Genomic DNA, 15,971 nt, shown 5'->3' on the forward strand with positions numbered 1-15,971 from the left:
TATGTCTCATAGGCTTTTGGACTGAGCAACTGGGTGAATGGTGTCAGTCAAAAGGAAGAACACTAGCTAGGAGTCAACACGCAGGGCTGGTGAGAGTTGCTTTGAATGTGTCACGGATGTGATGCCACTTAAATCATTTAAGTGAAGATGGCAAGTGGACTATGGGTCTTTGAGTGTGAAGATCAACAGAAAGATGTAAATCTGGAAATCAGCATGTGTGCTGATGGCATTTAACTTAAATCAAGGGGACTGGAGACCACTCAGGGAAAGGAAAAATGAAGAAGGCAAACATATCAAGGACAAAGCACTGAGGTATTCCAGTACTTAGAGTTGAGCAAAGGAAGTTCTATAGAGCTGATTGAAGAGGAACAGAAAATTGGAGAAATGTGATATCCTAAACTGTGGTGGTGGGGGGGGGTGGATGATGAAGTAACAGTCAGCTCAGCCAAGCTGCTTCTGAAGTCAAGTACTCACCATGGGACACTGAATACATGAAAGCACATTAATGTTTTAAAGTACACAGTGTGAACACAAAGTTCTACTTAAAAAATAATAGCCCCCCCCATTTTAAGGGGAAAATGCATTCATTAGTAAATAAAATCTAGAAAAATACAGGAAAAAATATCACCCTAAGAATTCTGTCATTAAGAGTTTCAATGCTTCTAGAAATCTTTCCTTATATAGAGAGGTTTGGATTTTGTTTTTTAAATAATCTAAACATATGGTACATGTAATTTTCTACCCTGCTGCTTTTATTCTCTCATGCTATTATGTATAATTCTTTAAAACATTTTAATGACAACACAATAATAATTGTCATTTATTGATCGTTTATAATGAGCCAGGCATTGTTTAAGGGCAAAGTTTAAGGGCAAAAAAAAATTTATAAATATATTGCATTGAATCTTCACAACCACTCATTTGGCACTTATTGTTGTTACCCCAGATTTCTGGGTGAGAAAACAGGTCAAGTAAATGTGCAAGGTAAAGTCAAGATTTCACTGGTTTCATTCCCTGTTAGAAATAGGGCAGTTTACTTCCTTAGGATTCTAACTACCACGTTCGTGAGCAGCCTTGAACAGCTTTTTCTGAACTAGGAATTATTCCCTCATAGTAGAGTCTTGGAAACAGAATTACTAGGTCAAGAACATATTTTTAAGACTTCTGATACACATTGTCAAATTGTTTTCCAAAACATTTTTCCCAATTTATTTGATCACAGAAAGGTTGCTTTAAAAAACTACTTCAGGGCCTCCCTGGTGGCCTAAGGCACTTCGTCTCAATGTTATATCACCGCTACTGACTGAGTTCAATGCTTGGCCAGGGAGCTGACCCACATAGGGCACAGCAGACCTTTCCTGCCTTGCCCACTATGCCCCTTAATTAGCAGTGTAGTTCAGTAAATCTGCCTGTTGTGCTTCCCCCCTCTGTCTCTTGTGAATCCTTTTACCTTCCCCCATTACCTCTGGCCTACACCCCAGGTCTTCTATGCTAAAAAATTAAATAAATCACATCATTTATAAAAAGGAATATTAAAAAAAATCTATTTCAACCTAAAACACAAAGTACAGTAAAGACTACGGTGGATAAGGGCTGTGAAACAGGATTATGAAAACAGAGTAAGTGGCCACCAGAGGGCAACCGTATCATGGTACTGTTTTAAAACATCTTTGAGACAAAAGGAGAGACTGATTTTATATTAAGCTTGCAGTTTTAAATTAAGTATTTACACTCCATATTGGATTCTGCTTTTATTATAGTTCCAGAAGAACTTTTTATTTCCCTTATTACTAGCTGTTTTTAGAAATTGTAACCGCGAAAAGCATTTCTTTTGCCTTAATTTATCTTCAGAGCAAAGATAGGCTGGGATTTACGGGACATTAAAAAAAAGCCACCTCACTGCTGCAAGGACAATTAGAAGTGAGAACCAGCAATGCAGACAGTTTTTCTGGCACTGCAAAAGACCTAGGGAGCAATTTAAATTAACTATGATGAAGCATTCCTGTCAGCACGCGGGACTGAAATTCATCTTTCCTTTGTATGTTTTTCCATTCATTTGTTCATCTACTGAACAAACATTTAGTGAGTAGTTATTATTATGTGTCTAGCCCCATTTTAGAGATTGTGGACAATGGTGAACAAAACTGATACTGCTCTTTCCCTCATGGAATTTACGAAGTTATGAATAAGCTGTCTGTGACTCATATTCATAAACATGTATAATTACAAACTGCAATAAGGGCTATGAAAAAAACACCAGTGTATGTGAGAGCGCATAATTGGGAATCATTTATCCTGGAGCATCAGCAACTACATTCTAATGAAGTAACCTTTAATTAAAGGCCTAAAAGAAGAATATGATTTAATAAGGCAAAGGGGCCAGGGGTAAGGGCAGAGGTGTATCTGAAAGACCATCTTAGGCAGAGGAGAGATCATGTATGAGAATAAGGGGACAAGGGGACACAGCTTATTTTAGCAATAGAAACCAGTATCACTGGATCACAGATAGTAAAGGGAGAGCACAAGATGGAACTGGCAAGTAAGGACTAGATCACATCATAGAAAATACACACAATTTCTTTTAAATCAGTTTGTTTCACCATAGAGATAAAGGACTAGAATGCAGAATAACTTTCAGCATAGCTTTTTCCAGCATAATTTCAATTTCAAATATTCTGCTACTCTACTCTCATAAAACAAACAAATCAAAACCACCTTGCACTTGTCAGACTAGTGGGTCCTGGTTTTGTTTTCTTTGTGTGTGGGGGGGGGTGGGTAGAAAAAGAGATTTCCAAGAAAGTATCTCTAAATCTTACATGCAGGAAAACTGAAGATCAGAAAAGCTAACTGTCTTTAGGGTTTTTTTTTTTTTTTTTTTTGTTTTTTTTGTGGGACCCTCGCCGGGGCCGGGAAACAAACTGGCGCTGCAGAGGCTGTGGGCAGCCCCGCAGCCCAGCACTCAACCGCTGCACCACCAGGGGAGGTCCTAACTGTCTTTAGTTTTTAACAGTTTGGAAGTAGTTTTCTCTATTTTTATAATACCTGGGGTCTGCTGATCTTTATGGAGCTGTGAATTGATACTTTTCATCAGTTTGGAAAAAGCTTGGTCATTATCATTTCAAATAATGCTTTTGCCACATCTCTCTCCTTTAGGGTCACCAAGTACATTTATGTTAGACCTTTTGGGTGGTTGTACCCCATGTCTTACCTGTTCTGTTCTTTCCATTGCATTTATTTCTCTGTGCTTCCATCTGGATATTCTTCCCCCTCTAAATTTATTTATTTATTTTCTTACATTGTTTTTTATTTTTGTATGGAAATTGATCTCTCCTCTCAGGAGTAGTCCCTTTAGTTCTCCCAACACCATATCAGCCATGAACCATTACCACAGTCCCTTGTGTGCTTCCTTCCCCTGTGTTGACTCCCTTCCCTCCCCTCCCCTGCTGTATGCCTCAGATCTATGGTCAGCTTGCAAGTGTCATCTTTTTCTTTGCCCTTTCTTGCCCTTTCACATATAAGTGAAACCATCCAATATTTATCTTTTTCCTTCTGACTTATTTCATGTAGTATAATCCCTTCCAGCTCCATTCATGTTTTTGACCAAGTAGTAGTCCATTGTGTATATATACCACATCTTGATCTATAGTTTGGAGCATTTTTAATTGCACTTATTTCAAATCTACTAATCTTATCCACAGTATGTACACTTTGCTGTTAAACCCATGTCATGAGTGTTAATTCTAAACTAGTTAACTATATAATAATTCATCAGTTCATCAGATGTTATATTCTTCAATTCTTGATTGTCATACTGATATTTTTCATGATTTCAGTTCTCTTTAAATGTTGTCTGTTCACTTATTTTGTCTGTTTTTTTCCAAATATCAATTCTAGTTATTTTGAAAGCATTGTATGCTAACTCTAACATCTGGATCACCTGTGGGTTTGCTTCCATTGTTTGTTTTTTTTTGTATTATTGGTCATATTTTTCTACCTCAATATTGCCTAGTATTTTTGATTGCATACCACAAACAGTGTATAAAACAACACATATGACTCCCCACTTCCTCTGTAATGAGATGACCTTAATCCAATCAGAAATTGAAATGATTTGAGGATGGGCTATAATTTTAGTATGAGCCAATTTACCTAATGGGAATCACTATTTTTTCATCTTGGCCTTCAGGCCTCGTCCCTGAAAGAATTGAACAGATTCACATTGTCCTTTGGTGGTCATAGGAGCCCTTCAGAATCTGACAACGTTTTGAGACAAAGATAGCGATATGTTGTAGTAGGCCCTCTCTTTCTATAGAGGTTTTGTCTTCTAACAAAAATGAGAGATTTCTTTCAAACTTTTTGATCAGCTTTCCATCTCCTGTACGGACAGATAATGTCCTTGTATTTCGGTTCCTCCAGATTCTAATGCATTGTGCGAGCCCCAAATTACTGTTACAGATCTTCTTGTATCCTTTTGCACAAGAAGAATCCATTTGCTTCAGCCAAGACTGCTCTTTAACCTGTGCACAGAATCAGCAAATGCCCCCAGGAAATAAAAGGGTGGGTATCATCAGCTTACTTAGATAGTGCTACCCTTCCTGGAATTTCAGCTCATATACTTTTTTTTTTTTTTTTTTTTCTTCCATAGCTCACCAGCCAGCCAATATGGTTTTTTTTTTTTTTTTATAGAGGCATGTTTTATTTATTTATTTATTTGTTTGTTTGTTCGTTCGTTTTTGTTTATACATGCACTGGGTACAGTCAGAAGCGCGGGAGGGTGAGAGAATTCACCAGAGCCAGAGCAGGGAGCAGAGCAGGCAGAAGGACCGAAGTACACTGCTGAGGGGAGCAGCGGGCGGCAGGAGAGGTCTGCGCGCCATGTGGGACCCTCCTCCGGTGGCCGGGGAGCAGCCGGGGATCGAACCGGCGCCGCAGAGGTCGCCGGCAGCTCTGCAACCCAGCGCCCAACCGCTGCGCCACCGGGGAGGCCCCAATATGGTTTTTTTTAAATGTATATTTTTTCAAGTTGCTTGTGGCAGGAGTTTGCTCTGACCTATTACATCAAACTCAGAAGAGAAAGACCTTTATGAACTATTTAGGGAAAATCAACCCATAGATAAAGGATGTCAAAATGAGAAAAATGGATTAATCACATATAAAGATAAGGAAAGTGTGTACCTGTGAGGGCATCACAACTGGCAGATCGATTATTGCATTGGCAGGGCAAGCAACCACTCTTACTAAAATCATAATATCCATCTTGGCAACGATCACACGTAGAGCCAATGACACCCACTTTGCACTGGCATTTCCCAGAACTGCAATGAAAGCAAAAACTAATGAATAAAAGAAAATTAGGTTAAAAATTTTGTTGCCTAATACCCCATCTTAAGTTATCCTAATGTATTGATAGAAATTTTTTCAACCGAATTCCAGTTACGAGAAGTACTGAGTGATTTTTATTTTGATTTGGAAGTTGAACATCTTCACAACTACATAAATTCAATTAATATGGTATTAATACTAATTATTTGTGACATTTTAACCCTCTGCACTGGGTAGTTCAAAATAAATTATGAGGGATTCATGGAGAACATAAATCCCTTGTGCTTAGAAATCTTTGCTTACTAAATGCTGGGGCAGAGAACTGTACCACTGCTACATCTCACTACTCGATCAGTTCACAGTTCCATCAGCATCCATCCTGCCCAGGATGGAGAAGAGAAGAAATACCATCTAGCTTTCACACAACCTAGTTTCTGGCTCAAGAATATGAAGACCAAGATTTTAATAAGTGCATCTACTAATATTCATTTAGATGTTGGAAATTTTAATACAGTTTTTTACTTTAGGGTCAGATTGTATTAATTGATCATATTTCTGGGAAACTGGAATTCATAATTAAGTGAATGTCACTATAATGGCGACTTCTATTGCTTTCTAGAGACATTTTTTTGGTAAGACTACAAATCAAAAATAAGAAAAATATTTTATTTAGTATCCTACCTCTTCCTATTAATCTATTTTCTTTTCTTAGATGTCTAGTACATCAATGATATCATCTACACTCAATTAGTGACTTAAAACCTTTGATATATTTTTAACTCATCTCTCTGTATCCCATACTCTTATAATTTCTCACTCATATTCAGTATATCATCAATTTCTTTCAAATTTTATTTCAAAATTCTAAGTATTATTATCTATAATCCTACTTAGAATAGCTTTTCTCCTTTCACCTCTCAAAAATTCTCCTGCTTTAAGGCTGATCTTTTTCCATGAAACATCCTAACTGGTATACAGAAATTTGCTTCCTGATTTTACACCCCCATACCATACATTGTAACCTTACAGTCTATGCTGTATTCTTTTCATATATGTAAGTCTTAGTTCTCTAGTTAAATTGTTAAAGACTGAGACAGAGGCCGCACCACATAGTTTTATTGTCCTCAAGACCAAACATAAGCCTAGGGATATGGCATTGAAGCAAACTATTTTATTTCACAAATTTTATTTGATAAGTTTCCTGAGCCTGAGGACTATATCTTAACCATCTTGATATCCGATCTGGGCTGGAGGCACTTAATATATGCTTCATAAATAAATGCTCAAGAGACACATGAACTGAATTTTAAAGTTAACTATTGGGAGGAAAAAAGAAAATTGAATGGCTAGTGACTAGGCTTCTCAGAACAACTAAAATTCTGTCTTCCCCTTTCCCCCCCCAATAGTATGACCCTTCTTTATACACTCCATCTGGATCTGATTTTTTTTTTTAAGATTTATTTATTTATACAAGAACTGGGGTACAGGCCAGAAGCGCGGGAGGGTGAGAGGATTCACCAGAGACAGAGTGGCGAACAGAACAGGCAGACTGACTGAAATACACTGCTGAGGGGAGCAGGGGTCGAGACAGGAGAGGTCTGCCACGTCTTGTGGGTATATCCCTGGCCGGCCAGGAATTGAACCTGCACTGCAGAGGCTGCGGACAGCTTCATAGCGTTGCGCCCAACCCACTGCACCCCCGGAGAGGCCCTGGATCTCAGATTTTTAAACTGTATCTGAGTACATTTTGGCACTGGTCATATTGACTGGAAGACAATTCAAGGTAGAACTGCTTTTCAATATAATTCTTAAAGAAATTCAGTTCTGAATAATGAGCCCCTATGGGATTGTTAATTTTAGTTCAGGAACCCAAGATAAAATTGTTAACACTTAGATAGCTCTTTCACATATCGGTTAAAGTAATTGCTTATTATTTCCAATATTCCTATTTCTGCAATAAAAACAAAAGTTCTGAACTTCAGAGAAATTAGAACTTAGGGTTGAGCTTTACAGAATGGCAGAAAAACAACTTTCAACCATGTATATTCTATTTCTAATACACAACCTAAGGGCTGTTGTTTTTGTTTTGAGATGAGACTATTCCTAGCATCCTCTGGGCTAAATAATGAGGCTTTGCCCTCTCTCCCTAAAAAACCATTTTGAGCAACTGGAATTGACGTTTACTTCTCTCTCTCATTTATCGTGGTTCTCTGCAATATCCCAGACGTGGGGGGGGGGGGGCGGTTTGGGGTGAGGAAGGGGTAGAAAAAGTGACAGAGTTCTACATGGAATATTTTTATTTTTAGTACTTTATCAAATAAACTGAGTGCAGAGGGGTAAGAAAGGCAGGCTTAGGCAAATAATATATACTTAACATATCTTAAAGCCTTGTATCCAGAGAAGTCACCTAACAAACTTAGTATTCCTATCTTAAAGCTATCAAATGTACTGGGTTATGTAATTTTTTGACTAACAATTTTACAGAAAATATAAAATGAAGGTACCATAAAGCATTATGATGATGATGATGATAATGAGCCTATGTCATTAACAAGCTATGTAAATAAATATATATGTCTTCTAATCCTCAAAATAACTCTATTAGGTGGAGCTCATAATGCTTACTGTACTATTGAGGTAATTCAGAGAGGTAAAAGTCGTCCACATGCAGTGAGGAATGTTTATTTCAATAAGGCCAGACTTTCCTCCATTATACTATGTTACCTATTCCTCCCTGAGCTTGACTCCACATTTGCATAAGAAATTTGCCTGCCAAATAACTTGATAGTGACTTGGATATCAAGCTTCATGCTGTAGATTCCAAGTACCACAATTCACCATTATTTAGGTTCTGACCCCGAGATGTTTCTGCCTTGCCCAGAATAAGCCTGGGTCTTTTCTCTCACTGCCAGTTTAACAAAAGCTGAGTTTTTACTGTTTAAAGAGAAACTGCAGCCTATCAAAGTCTAAGATTCTTAGAGATTCAAGCCCAAGTATTACTTTGTTAAAGTTTTAATTAAAATGTGTACTGATCTTAGTATAGAAGATGAGCATTGTTTTTTAAAATACAACAGAAATTTACATAGCAATATCAAGCATGTCTCTTAAGAAATTTTGCAAAAAAAGAAAACATAAGGAAAAGAAACACACATACGTATCAATCTTACAGAAGAACAGCCCAAAGTTCTGAAAGATCTATCAAAGTACACTTGTATTTATCAAATAGGAAGATTAGGAATAACCTATGACTCAACAAGAAGGAATCAGTCAATTTAAATCTTGTGATACTGTCATAAAATTATAAAGAGTATATTGTGCCTTTCAAAGTATGTCTACCAATACTAGTCAATTTCCAAGATTTTTAAAATGTTAATCAAAATGCTGGCTCCTCATTTCTTTAGACATTAGATTTTTCAATATAAAGAAGAATAAAAAGCTACTTTTAATGATGTTTGCCCAACCCACCACCTACAAGAAAAAGGTATTATCTTGGAATACCATCTCATAGGAGTAACAGCTAGTGTTCTCAAGGTAGCTGCTACTCTGTTAGTGGACTTCCCCTCAAAAGACCAATTTAAGCAGGCATCTTTCTCCTTGGAAAATATTCTCCTTAGTTGATGATTTAAAAAAAATCCACAAATGGCTTTACAAATTCTGATAAAGCAGTTGTCTAGTTTAGATATCACGCTTCACTTTTCCTGGATAGGTTTCCTGGATAGAAAGAAAGTCCTTTATTCCCTCTTAAAAAATACAGAGTGGTGTAGTAGAGTTTGGTTGTGAGACCACACTAAATAGTGCTTTTCCATCATGTTACTTATGGCCCATAGCCAATTTCTGCATGTATCAGAATTAAATCACTCAGCAACTATAAAGCTGTCCCTGTGTGACTTCTTTTATAGAATAAGCCTTTACAACACCCCCTTTCATGGTCTCTCCCTGTGAAAGACTGCTGAATGCTTTTTGAACCAAAGGTCAATGACATAAATGCATTGAAATAAAGAAAGAAAAAGGTGGGGGGAAGGGTCTGTTAACAGACCACTTGTGCTTAACCATAGGTTTGCTTCATATCTGTAGCATAAGGGCACAGAATTGGATTTTGAAAAGAAGCCAGGGAAATCTATACTACTGAAGTCAACTAACAAAGAAATCAAGATGGAATTTATTCATCTGATGTCACTTTTAATAGACATGAGTTAGTTGCTAGTAAAGTATTAATATAGTCTGGAGAGGGAGGAGTACAAAATCATTTATAAAGGAAACACACACATTACGGAACTAAGTTGCACTAAGTGTAACTAAGCATGCACTATACATTTCTCAAACTATCCCAAAGAGAAATCTCAGATTTTCTTATGGTGTCAGTGCTCATAAGTGTGAACAACTATTACTAAACTTGTACACTTTAAAAAATTATCTCTTAAAGTGTAAACATAATTTCTATTTCTGACATGAAGTTATTACTTTTTCAAGAGAAAATTCAAGATACGGTATGTATTTATGTTTTACTAATACTAACTAAAATGTATTTTTAAAGACTCTGTTTAAGATAAGTAGGTAGGAATATTCAGAATTTCCATTATTTACAATCACATTGATTAGGGCGGGAAGGGTGGGACACAGGAAGGGAGGTATCAGGGTCTCTGGAAAATTCATAGTCTGAGGAGACAGACAGAGATTGGTTCATATTCTGATTCTGCTAGTAACCAGCTGGGACCAAGCACTTACTCTTTCTTAGGCTCAGTGTTTCCATTTGTAAAATTAAGACTATTATACCACACTTCGTAGGGTTATCATGGGAATGAAAAGTTGGATATGCAGGGTATTTAGCAAAGTGGCCATCACATAATGAATATCCCAAAATGAAAGAACTATGAAGATGATGACAATGATCTATATCTGGAATTTTTCTGAGAATTGTAAGGAGAGTGGGTTAGAATCTCTAGTAAGCAGAGATATACAAGACTAAATCATTTACTTTTTAAATTATGTCAACAAACCTAGAAAGATATTAAGAATTTACAGAGTAATTGCTAATTTTGAGCAAAAGTGTGGCTAGGAAAAGAGAACACATCATGAACACATAGTCAAAATGGTTTTGGAAAGCAAATTTAAAAACTAAGAAGGGAAAGGATCTGAAAAATCCTAATTAGGTGGTACCAAAGCCAGCAAGACCTGGTGTGCTTTTTTTTTTTCACCAAGTAGCTAACAGATTTAATTTTTTCCTAAATTATCAAATAATTGTCTTGGTACATTTTGTATTAGTAGAAATACTATCTTTTTTTTCTTCCTAAGATTTACAATATATAAATTATGTGTGTATGGTATATCTTTAGGTATCATTCCATCAATTTTAAGTCAAGAATTCATAGATTAACTTGAAAAGATGTCATTATAAATAAGGGAAATTTATTTGTGATTATTCAAAAATCCTGCCTTTTTTCCTTCCTTCTCCTTCCATTTACATGTTGGCACTGTGACATGGAAAGAACAAGAAGCAGAAAAAAAAAGATAGTTCTAATGGGCTATGATGGAGGAGTATGGGTGCCTCGGGTGGGTGTTGTGTGATAACACACATCTGAACAGATGTGAACCCATATCTCTGAATCATATATGGTATTGTAAACCAGTATTACTGCATTGAAAAAATAATATAAAATAATTAAATGTATTGATTTTCTTCTTAAATAATGAAAATTGAAAAAATAACTTGAGTAAATAAATCAATTTAATTTAGGAAAAGACTGAAAGTACTAGTTAAAAGAGTTTGAAATTAACAGTTAATTGCTGATTATAAGCTCTCTTAAACTATTAAAAGCATTATTAAAGGGTAGCTAGAAAAAGTTTTTCTAATTAGAAAAAACTTTTACCTGGGAAAATAAAAAGGAAAGTCATTAACAATTATTAATTCTGCGTTTGGTCATAGTTTTATAAAGGTAATGGAAAAACAGTTTCACTGTTTTTGTTGTGAAAGAACATTTCTGCAATCATGGAAAAGATCATTATACAGTGAGTAAAGTTCCTTTCTGTAGGAAGAAAAGATAGCTTTGTTGTTGAAAACATTGGCTTATAAACAGTCCTTGTACTTTTGAGGGCAAATAGTCTAATAATAATTAGAGGAAATCATATTCAGACAGAAATACTTAATATCCAATAAAGTTATTATCTAGGTACAAAAAATATTTTCTAATAACTGATTTTACCAAAATGAAATTTGAAATTTATTTGAAAAGTCAGAAGTAAAATTTAATAGCAAAAAAATAAAAAGGATTATATTTCCAGGGCCACAACTTGGAAAGGCCTAACTTAATTCAACTAGGAAAGTTATTTCTTGTTTCCTTCACTTTTAGTTTAAATGGAAGAAATAGAGTCATAAGAATTCTCAAACCAACACAATCGTGCCTTTATTTGATGAGATTTCTTCATTTTAAAAGTAATTTTGTAAGAGGAAAAGCACGAGGTCCTAGAATCATCTTGAAAAGATGATTCTCAAATATGCTAACATTTGTATTCTTTTGTAACCATTGTAGGTTTGTTTAGTGAAAAGGTAATTATTAAAACTTCATTTGTATGCATGCAGTGTTTCATAAATTAATTTGTAATGCCTAAAATTTAGAACTCATTTTCTCACAGAAATGACAGCATAAGTGGTGGCCTAGTTTCCAGATGAGCAAACAGAACCTGTTTGATTCAAGATGCTGATATTAATGGTGTTGGGCAAGCCCTTTGTATCCAAGTCCTAAGCCTGAGTTCTGAACCCAGTAGAGAGTGGAATGGACAGGAGGCAACATTAACATTTATTGAGTTTCTACTATGGGTTAGAAATAAGGTACATAGTTCAATATTTATATATATATGCATTATCTAATGTAGTACTTACAGTAATTCTATATATTTGTAAGGCTCCAATTTGCCAATTTCTAATTTTCTGATTATTGGCTAAGTTTATAAGTCAGAAAATAAAAATAATAATCCATTTTTCAAAAGATTATGAAACTCAGCTAAAATTACCTTCCAACTACTACCCTTCCGTGTAAGTACTCCCATCTTAATCTCCAATTGGTAGAGTTTCAGTGGCATGAAATGATTGTTTTCAAGGTCACACAGCCAAAGAGTAATTAGAATTAGAACCTAGATCTTCTACCTACTAATGAAATGTGTTTTCCTCTCTCTCTCTCTTTTATAGATTGCCTCTATGTATGTACTTAATGAAAGCAAGCCAGAAGAATTTAACATGGTCATATTTTTAGACTTTCAACACTGCTAGAAGAAACTTTAAAAAATCTTCTTGATTGAAGTAATACTAGTTTATAACATTATATAAGTTTTAGGTGTACAGCATTATAAGTCTATATATATATATATATTCTACATCGTGTTCATGTCTAAAAGTCCAATTCCATCCTTTGGTCCTTTGCCTTAAAGCTTTTTTTTTTTTTTAAGATTTATTTATTTATGCATTCAAGAGCTGGGGGACAGGCCAGAGATGCCGGAGGTGAGAGGATTCACCAGAGACAGAGTGGGGAACAAAACAGGCAGATTGACCGAAGTACACTGCTGAGGGGAGCAGTGGGTTAGTCAGGAGAGGTCTGCTGCACCATGTGGGTAGCTCCCTGGCCGGCTGGGGATTGAACTTGTGCTGCAGAGGCTGTGGATTGCTTCATAGTGCGGTGCTTTAACCCTTTGCACCACTAGGAAGGCCCCCCTGACCAGTACTCTTTAAGACATCAAGGTTGTGAATGACAAGGAAAGACTGAGAAAACTGTCAGATTGAAGGGATGACATGATGAGTAAATGTAAGGTGATATCCTGGTCTGGATTCTGGAAACAAAAAGGGACATTAGTGTAAAAATCGGGGAAGCAGATAAAATCTATAGCCAAGTTAACAGTATTTTAGTAATGTTAATTTTAAATTTTGTTTAATATACCATGGTTATATAAAAAATTAACATAGAGAGAAATTAGGTGAATGGTATACTAGCTTTATAATTTTTCTTTAAATCTAATATTATTTCAAAATAAAAAGTTAATAAAATTATTATTTGGTGCAGTGAGTCAAGGCAATATGGAGAGTATTACTGTCCTATTACTGGGGCAAAATTGGTCGTCATGATAATTATTGACCTTAGATCTCAAAGAGGAATCAGGATAAGAAAATAAACTTACACTGCAGGCTTGAAGAGCTGCTGTGTTAGATCACATGTATGACATTGTGGTTAGAATATACAATCAAATCCATAGCTGTTTTCATGTTTTTAATACCTTTTTCCTCTAAGATCTGAAAAGAAGAGTTTCTAAAATTTAAGTTAGAGGCCACGGCTGATATAGAAGGATGCTTGTTTACACAGGGAAGACTTTGTCTTCTGCTGTGTCCCCTTAAAAAAATTAAATCAGGGCCTCCTTGGTGGTGCAGGTGGTTGAGCGCAGCGCTGTGAAGCTGTCTGCAGCCTCTGCATTGCCAGATCAATGCCCTCTGGCCATGGAGATACCCACATGGCGAGCAGACCTCTCCTGTCTTGCCCGCTGCTCCCCTCAGCAGTGTATTTTGGTCAGTCCTCCTGTTCTGTTCCCCAGTCTGCTTTGGTGAATCCTCTCACCCTCCCACATATCTGGCCTATACCCCGGTTCTTGTATAAATAAATCTTTAAAAAAATTAAATCAGCATAGCTTTTTACATCTCGCTATCTTTTTAATAGCAAGGAATGCTTTTTCTAGAGGGTAAAGAGAAATATGGGAATATTTATCTTCTTTCTCCTTGGGTTTGATTTCTACTTAAAATACCTAATTTTGTCAATCCTGGAAAAAGATTTGGACTTTTCTCTCTAGATTTCCAATAAAAAAGAAATATAAGTGCTTCAGCCATGATTAATTTGACAGTCAAAGTATACAACTAGTTTAAAAATTATTAATTCCATTATTATGGTTCTTTATATATTAAATGAATTCTCTGGTATGATTTATTTCATGTATTTCAACAATTTGAATTTTTCAAGCTTGTTCCTGTATTTGTAAATTCAGTAGATGTCCATAGAGTGTTAACCACTAATGTCTGTAAAGTCATTTATAATTAATAGTATTCATCTATATATTTTCTCATTTGATTCTATCAACAAGGAGTAAGGATGATTATATACCAAATTATAGATGAGAAGTAATAATTGAAAGTTTACATGAGTGTGCAAGTTGGATATCTGTTAAGTCCTAAAGAGAGAAGAGTCAATTCAAGGTCTTCTGATACAACATTCCATGTTCTTTTGCTACATTAAACTCTCAGAGCATTCTGTTCTGGCTTAGTGTATACCCCTGTGCTCGAGGTCAGGAGTTCTTTTGTTTTCCTACCTTAAACGACCATTTTCTTCAGTGTCTTATAAGGCTGATTGGCCTATCATGAACCAGTCATTACATCTCATTTCACTCATTAAGAATAAATTCCCTATTCCCAAGATCCTAAGAGGTTTATTTAAATATGACAAATAGTATAAGATTAGGCATTTGGAAGTATTAAATGGACTAAATTGAACACAAATGTACTCAGAAGGCATCATGAGTTACTAAAGAAAGCATACATAGATTTTGGAGTCAGATGAAATAATCATTAAATAAAAGAGTGTGTGTCAATCATGTGCCAGCCACTGTGCTGGGTCCTGGAAATTCAGCAGTGGAAATAGATAAACCCACCCTGATTTCAGAGAGCTGACATTTTGCATGGGGAGAGAGAGATAATAAACATGAAAATAAAATATATAGTATGTTAAATAATAAGAAACATTATAATTTTAGATAGTGTGACTAGCTAAGTCCTTGTTGAGAATATGGCTTTTGAATAAAGAACAAAAAGAAAGAAAGCATGACATTTGGATTCCGCAGGTGAAGCATATTGCTAATAGAGAGAACAGGGAGTGCAGGATCCCTGGTGCAGGAACATACCTAGCATATTTGGGCAATACCCAGGTGAATGTGGCTGAAGTGATGTAAGTTTGGAGGCAAGGGTTAGGGAAGCATTAGGTAAAGCAAAATGTGTACACTGATATTCAGAATACTGTTCTTTCAAAATATAGTTGAGATTTCTTATATGAAAAATTTGGGGGGTAAATGAAGCTATAGTAATTGCAACAGTGTGGTATTGGTTCAGGGACAGAGTGTTGAATAAATAGAAGTAAAAGGAGAGCCCAGAAACATCTCATGTGTTTAAAGACATTTGAAACATAGCAGAGGAAGCACTGAAGCTTAAGGATAAAAAGATGGACTTTTTGATGAATTGTACTATAGATCGGATCTCTCTCTATTACCTCATATTCAAGAATAAAGTTTAGGTGGATTAAAGAAATCAAATGTTTTAGGAAAACATCTTAATGACCTTTGGTGGGAAAGGATTTTAATTAATGTGCTAAAATGGAAAGACAAGCCACAAACTGAGTGCAGATAATTGTACCACTTTAACAAAGGATTGCTTTTCCAGGAATAAAGAATGTGTACAAATTAATGTAAATATTACTTGCACACACTTCCTAGAAGAGGAAATTCAAATGACCAATAAAGGTGAAAACAGATGTTCCATCTAATTAAGAATCAGTATAATGCAATTTAAAACCACAGTGTGATACCATTTCAAACTACCAGACTGGCAATAGGTTAAAAGCTTATGATATCAA

General features: G+C 35.7%; 1 protein-coding gene across 1 annotated transcript in view; it reads right to left on the reverse strand.

The window, feature by feature from the left end:
• MEGF9 (multiple EGF like domains 9) overlaps window positions 1–15,971 on the reverse strand; it is an 84,044-nt gene that overhangs the window by 12,767 nt on the left and 55,306 nt on the right. The window contains exon 3 of the mRNA XM_037493352.2: window positions 5,176–5,315. Within this exon, the coding sequence (XP_037349249.1) occupies window positions 5,176–5,315 (140 nt within the window). The remainder of the gene's footprint in view (window positions 1–5,175; window positions 5,316–15,971) is intronic.

Source organism: Talpa occidentalis, unplaced genomic scaffold (genome assembly GCF_014898055.3).
Source record: "Talpa occidentalis isolate TD23 unplaced genomic scaffold, MPIMG_talOcc4v2.1 talOcc4.7, whole genome shotgun sequence".
Lineage (NCBI taxonomy): Eukaryota > Metazoa > Chordata > Mammalia > Eulipotyphla > Talpidae > Talpa > Talpa occidentalis.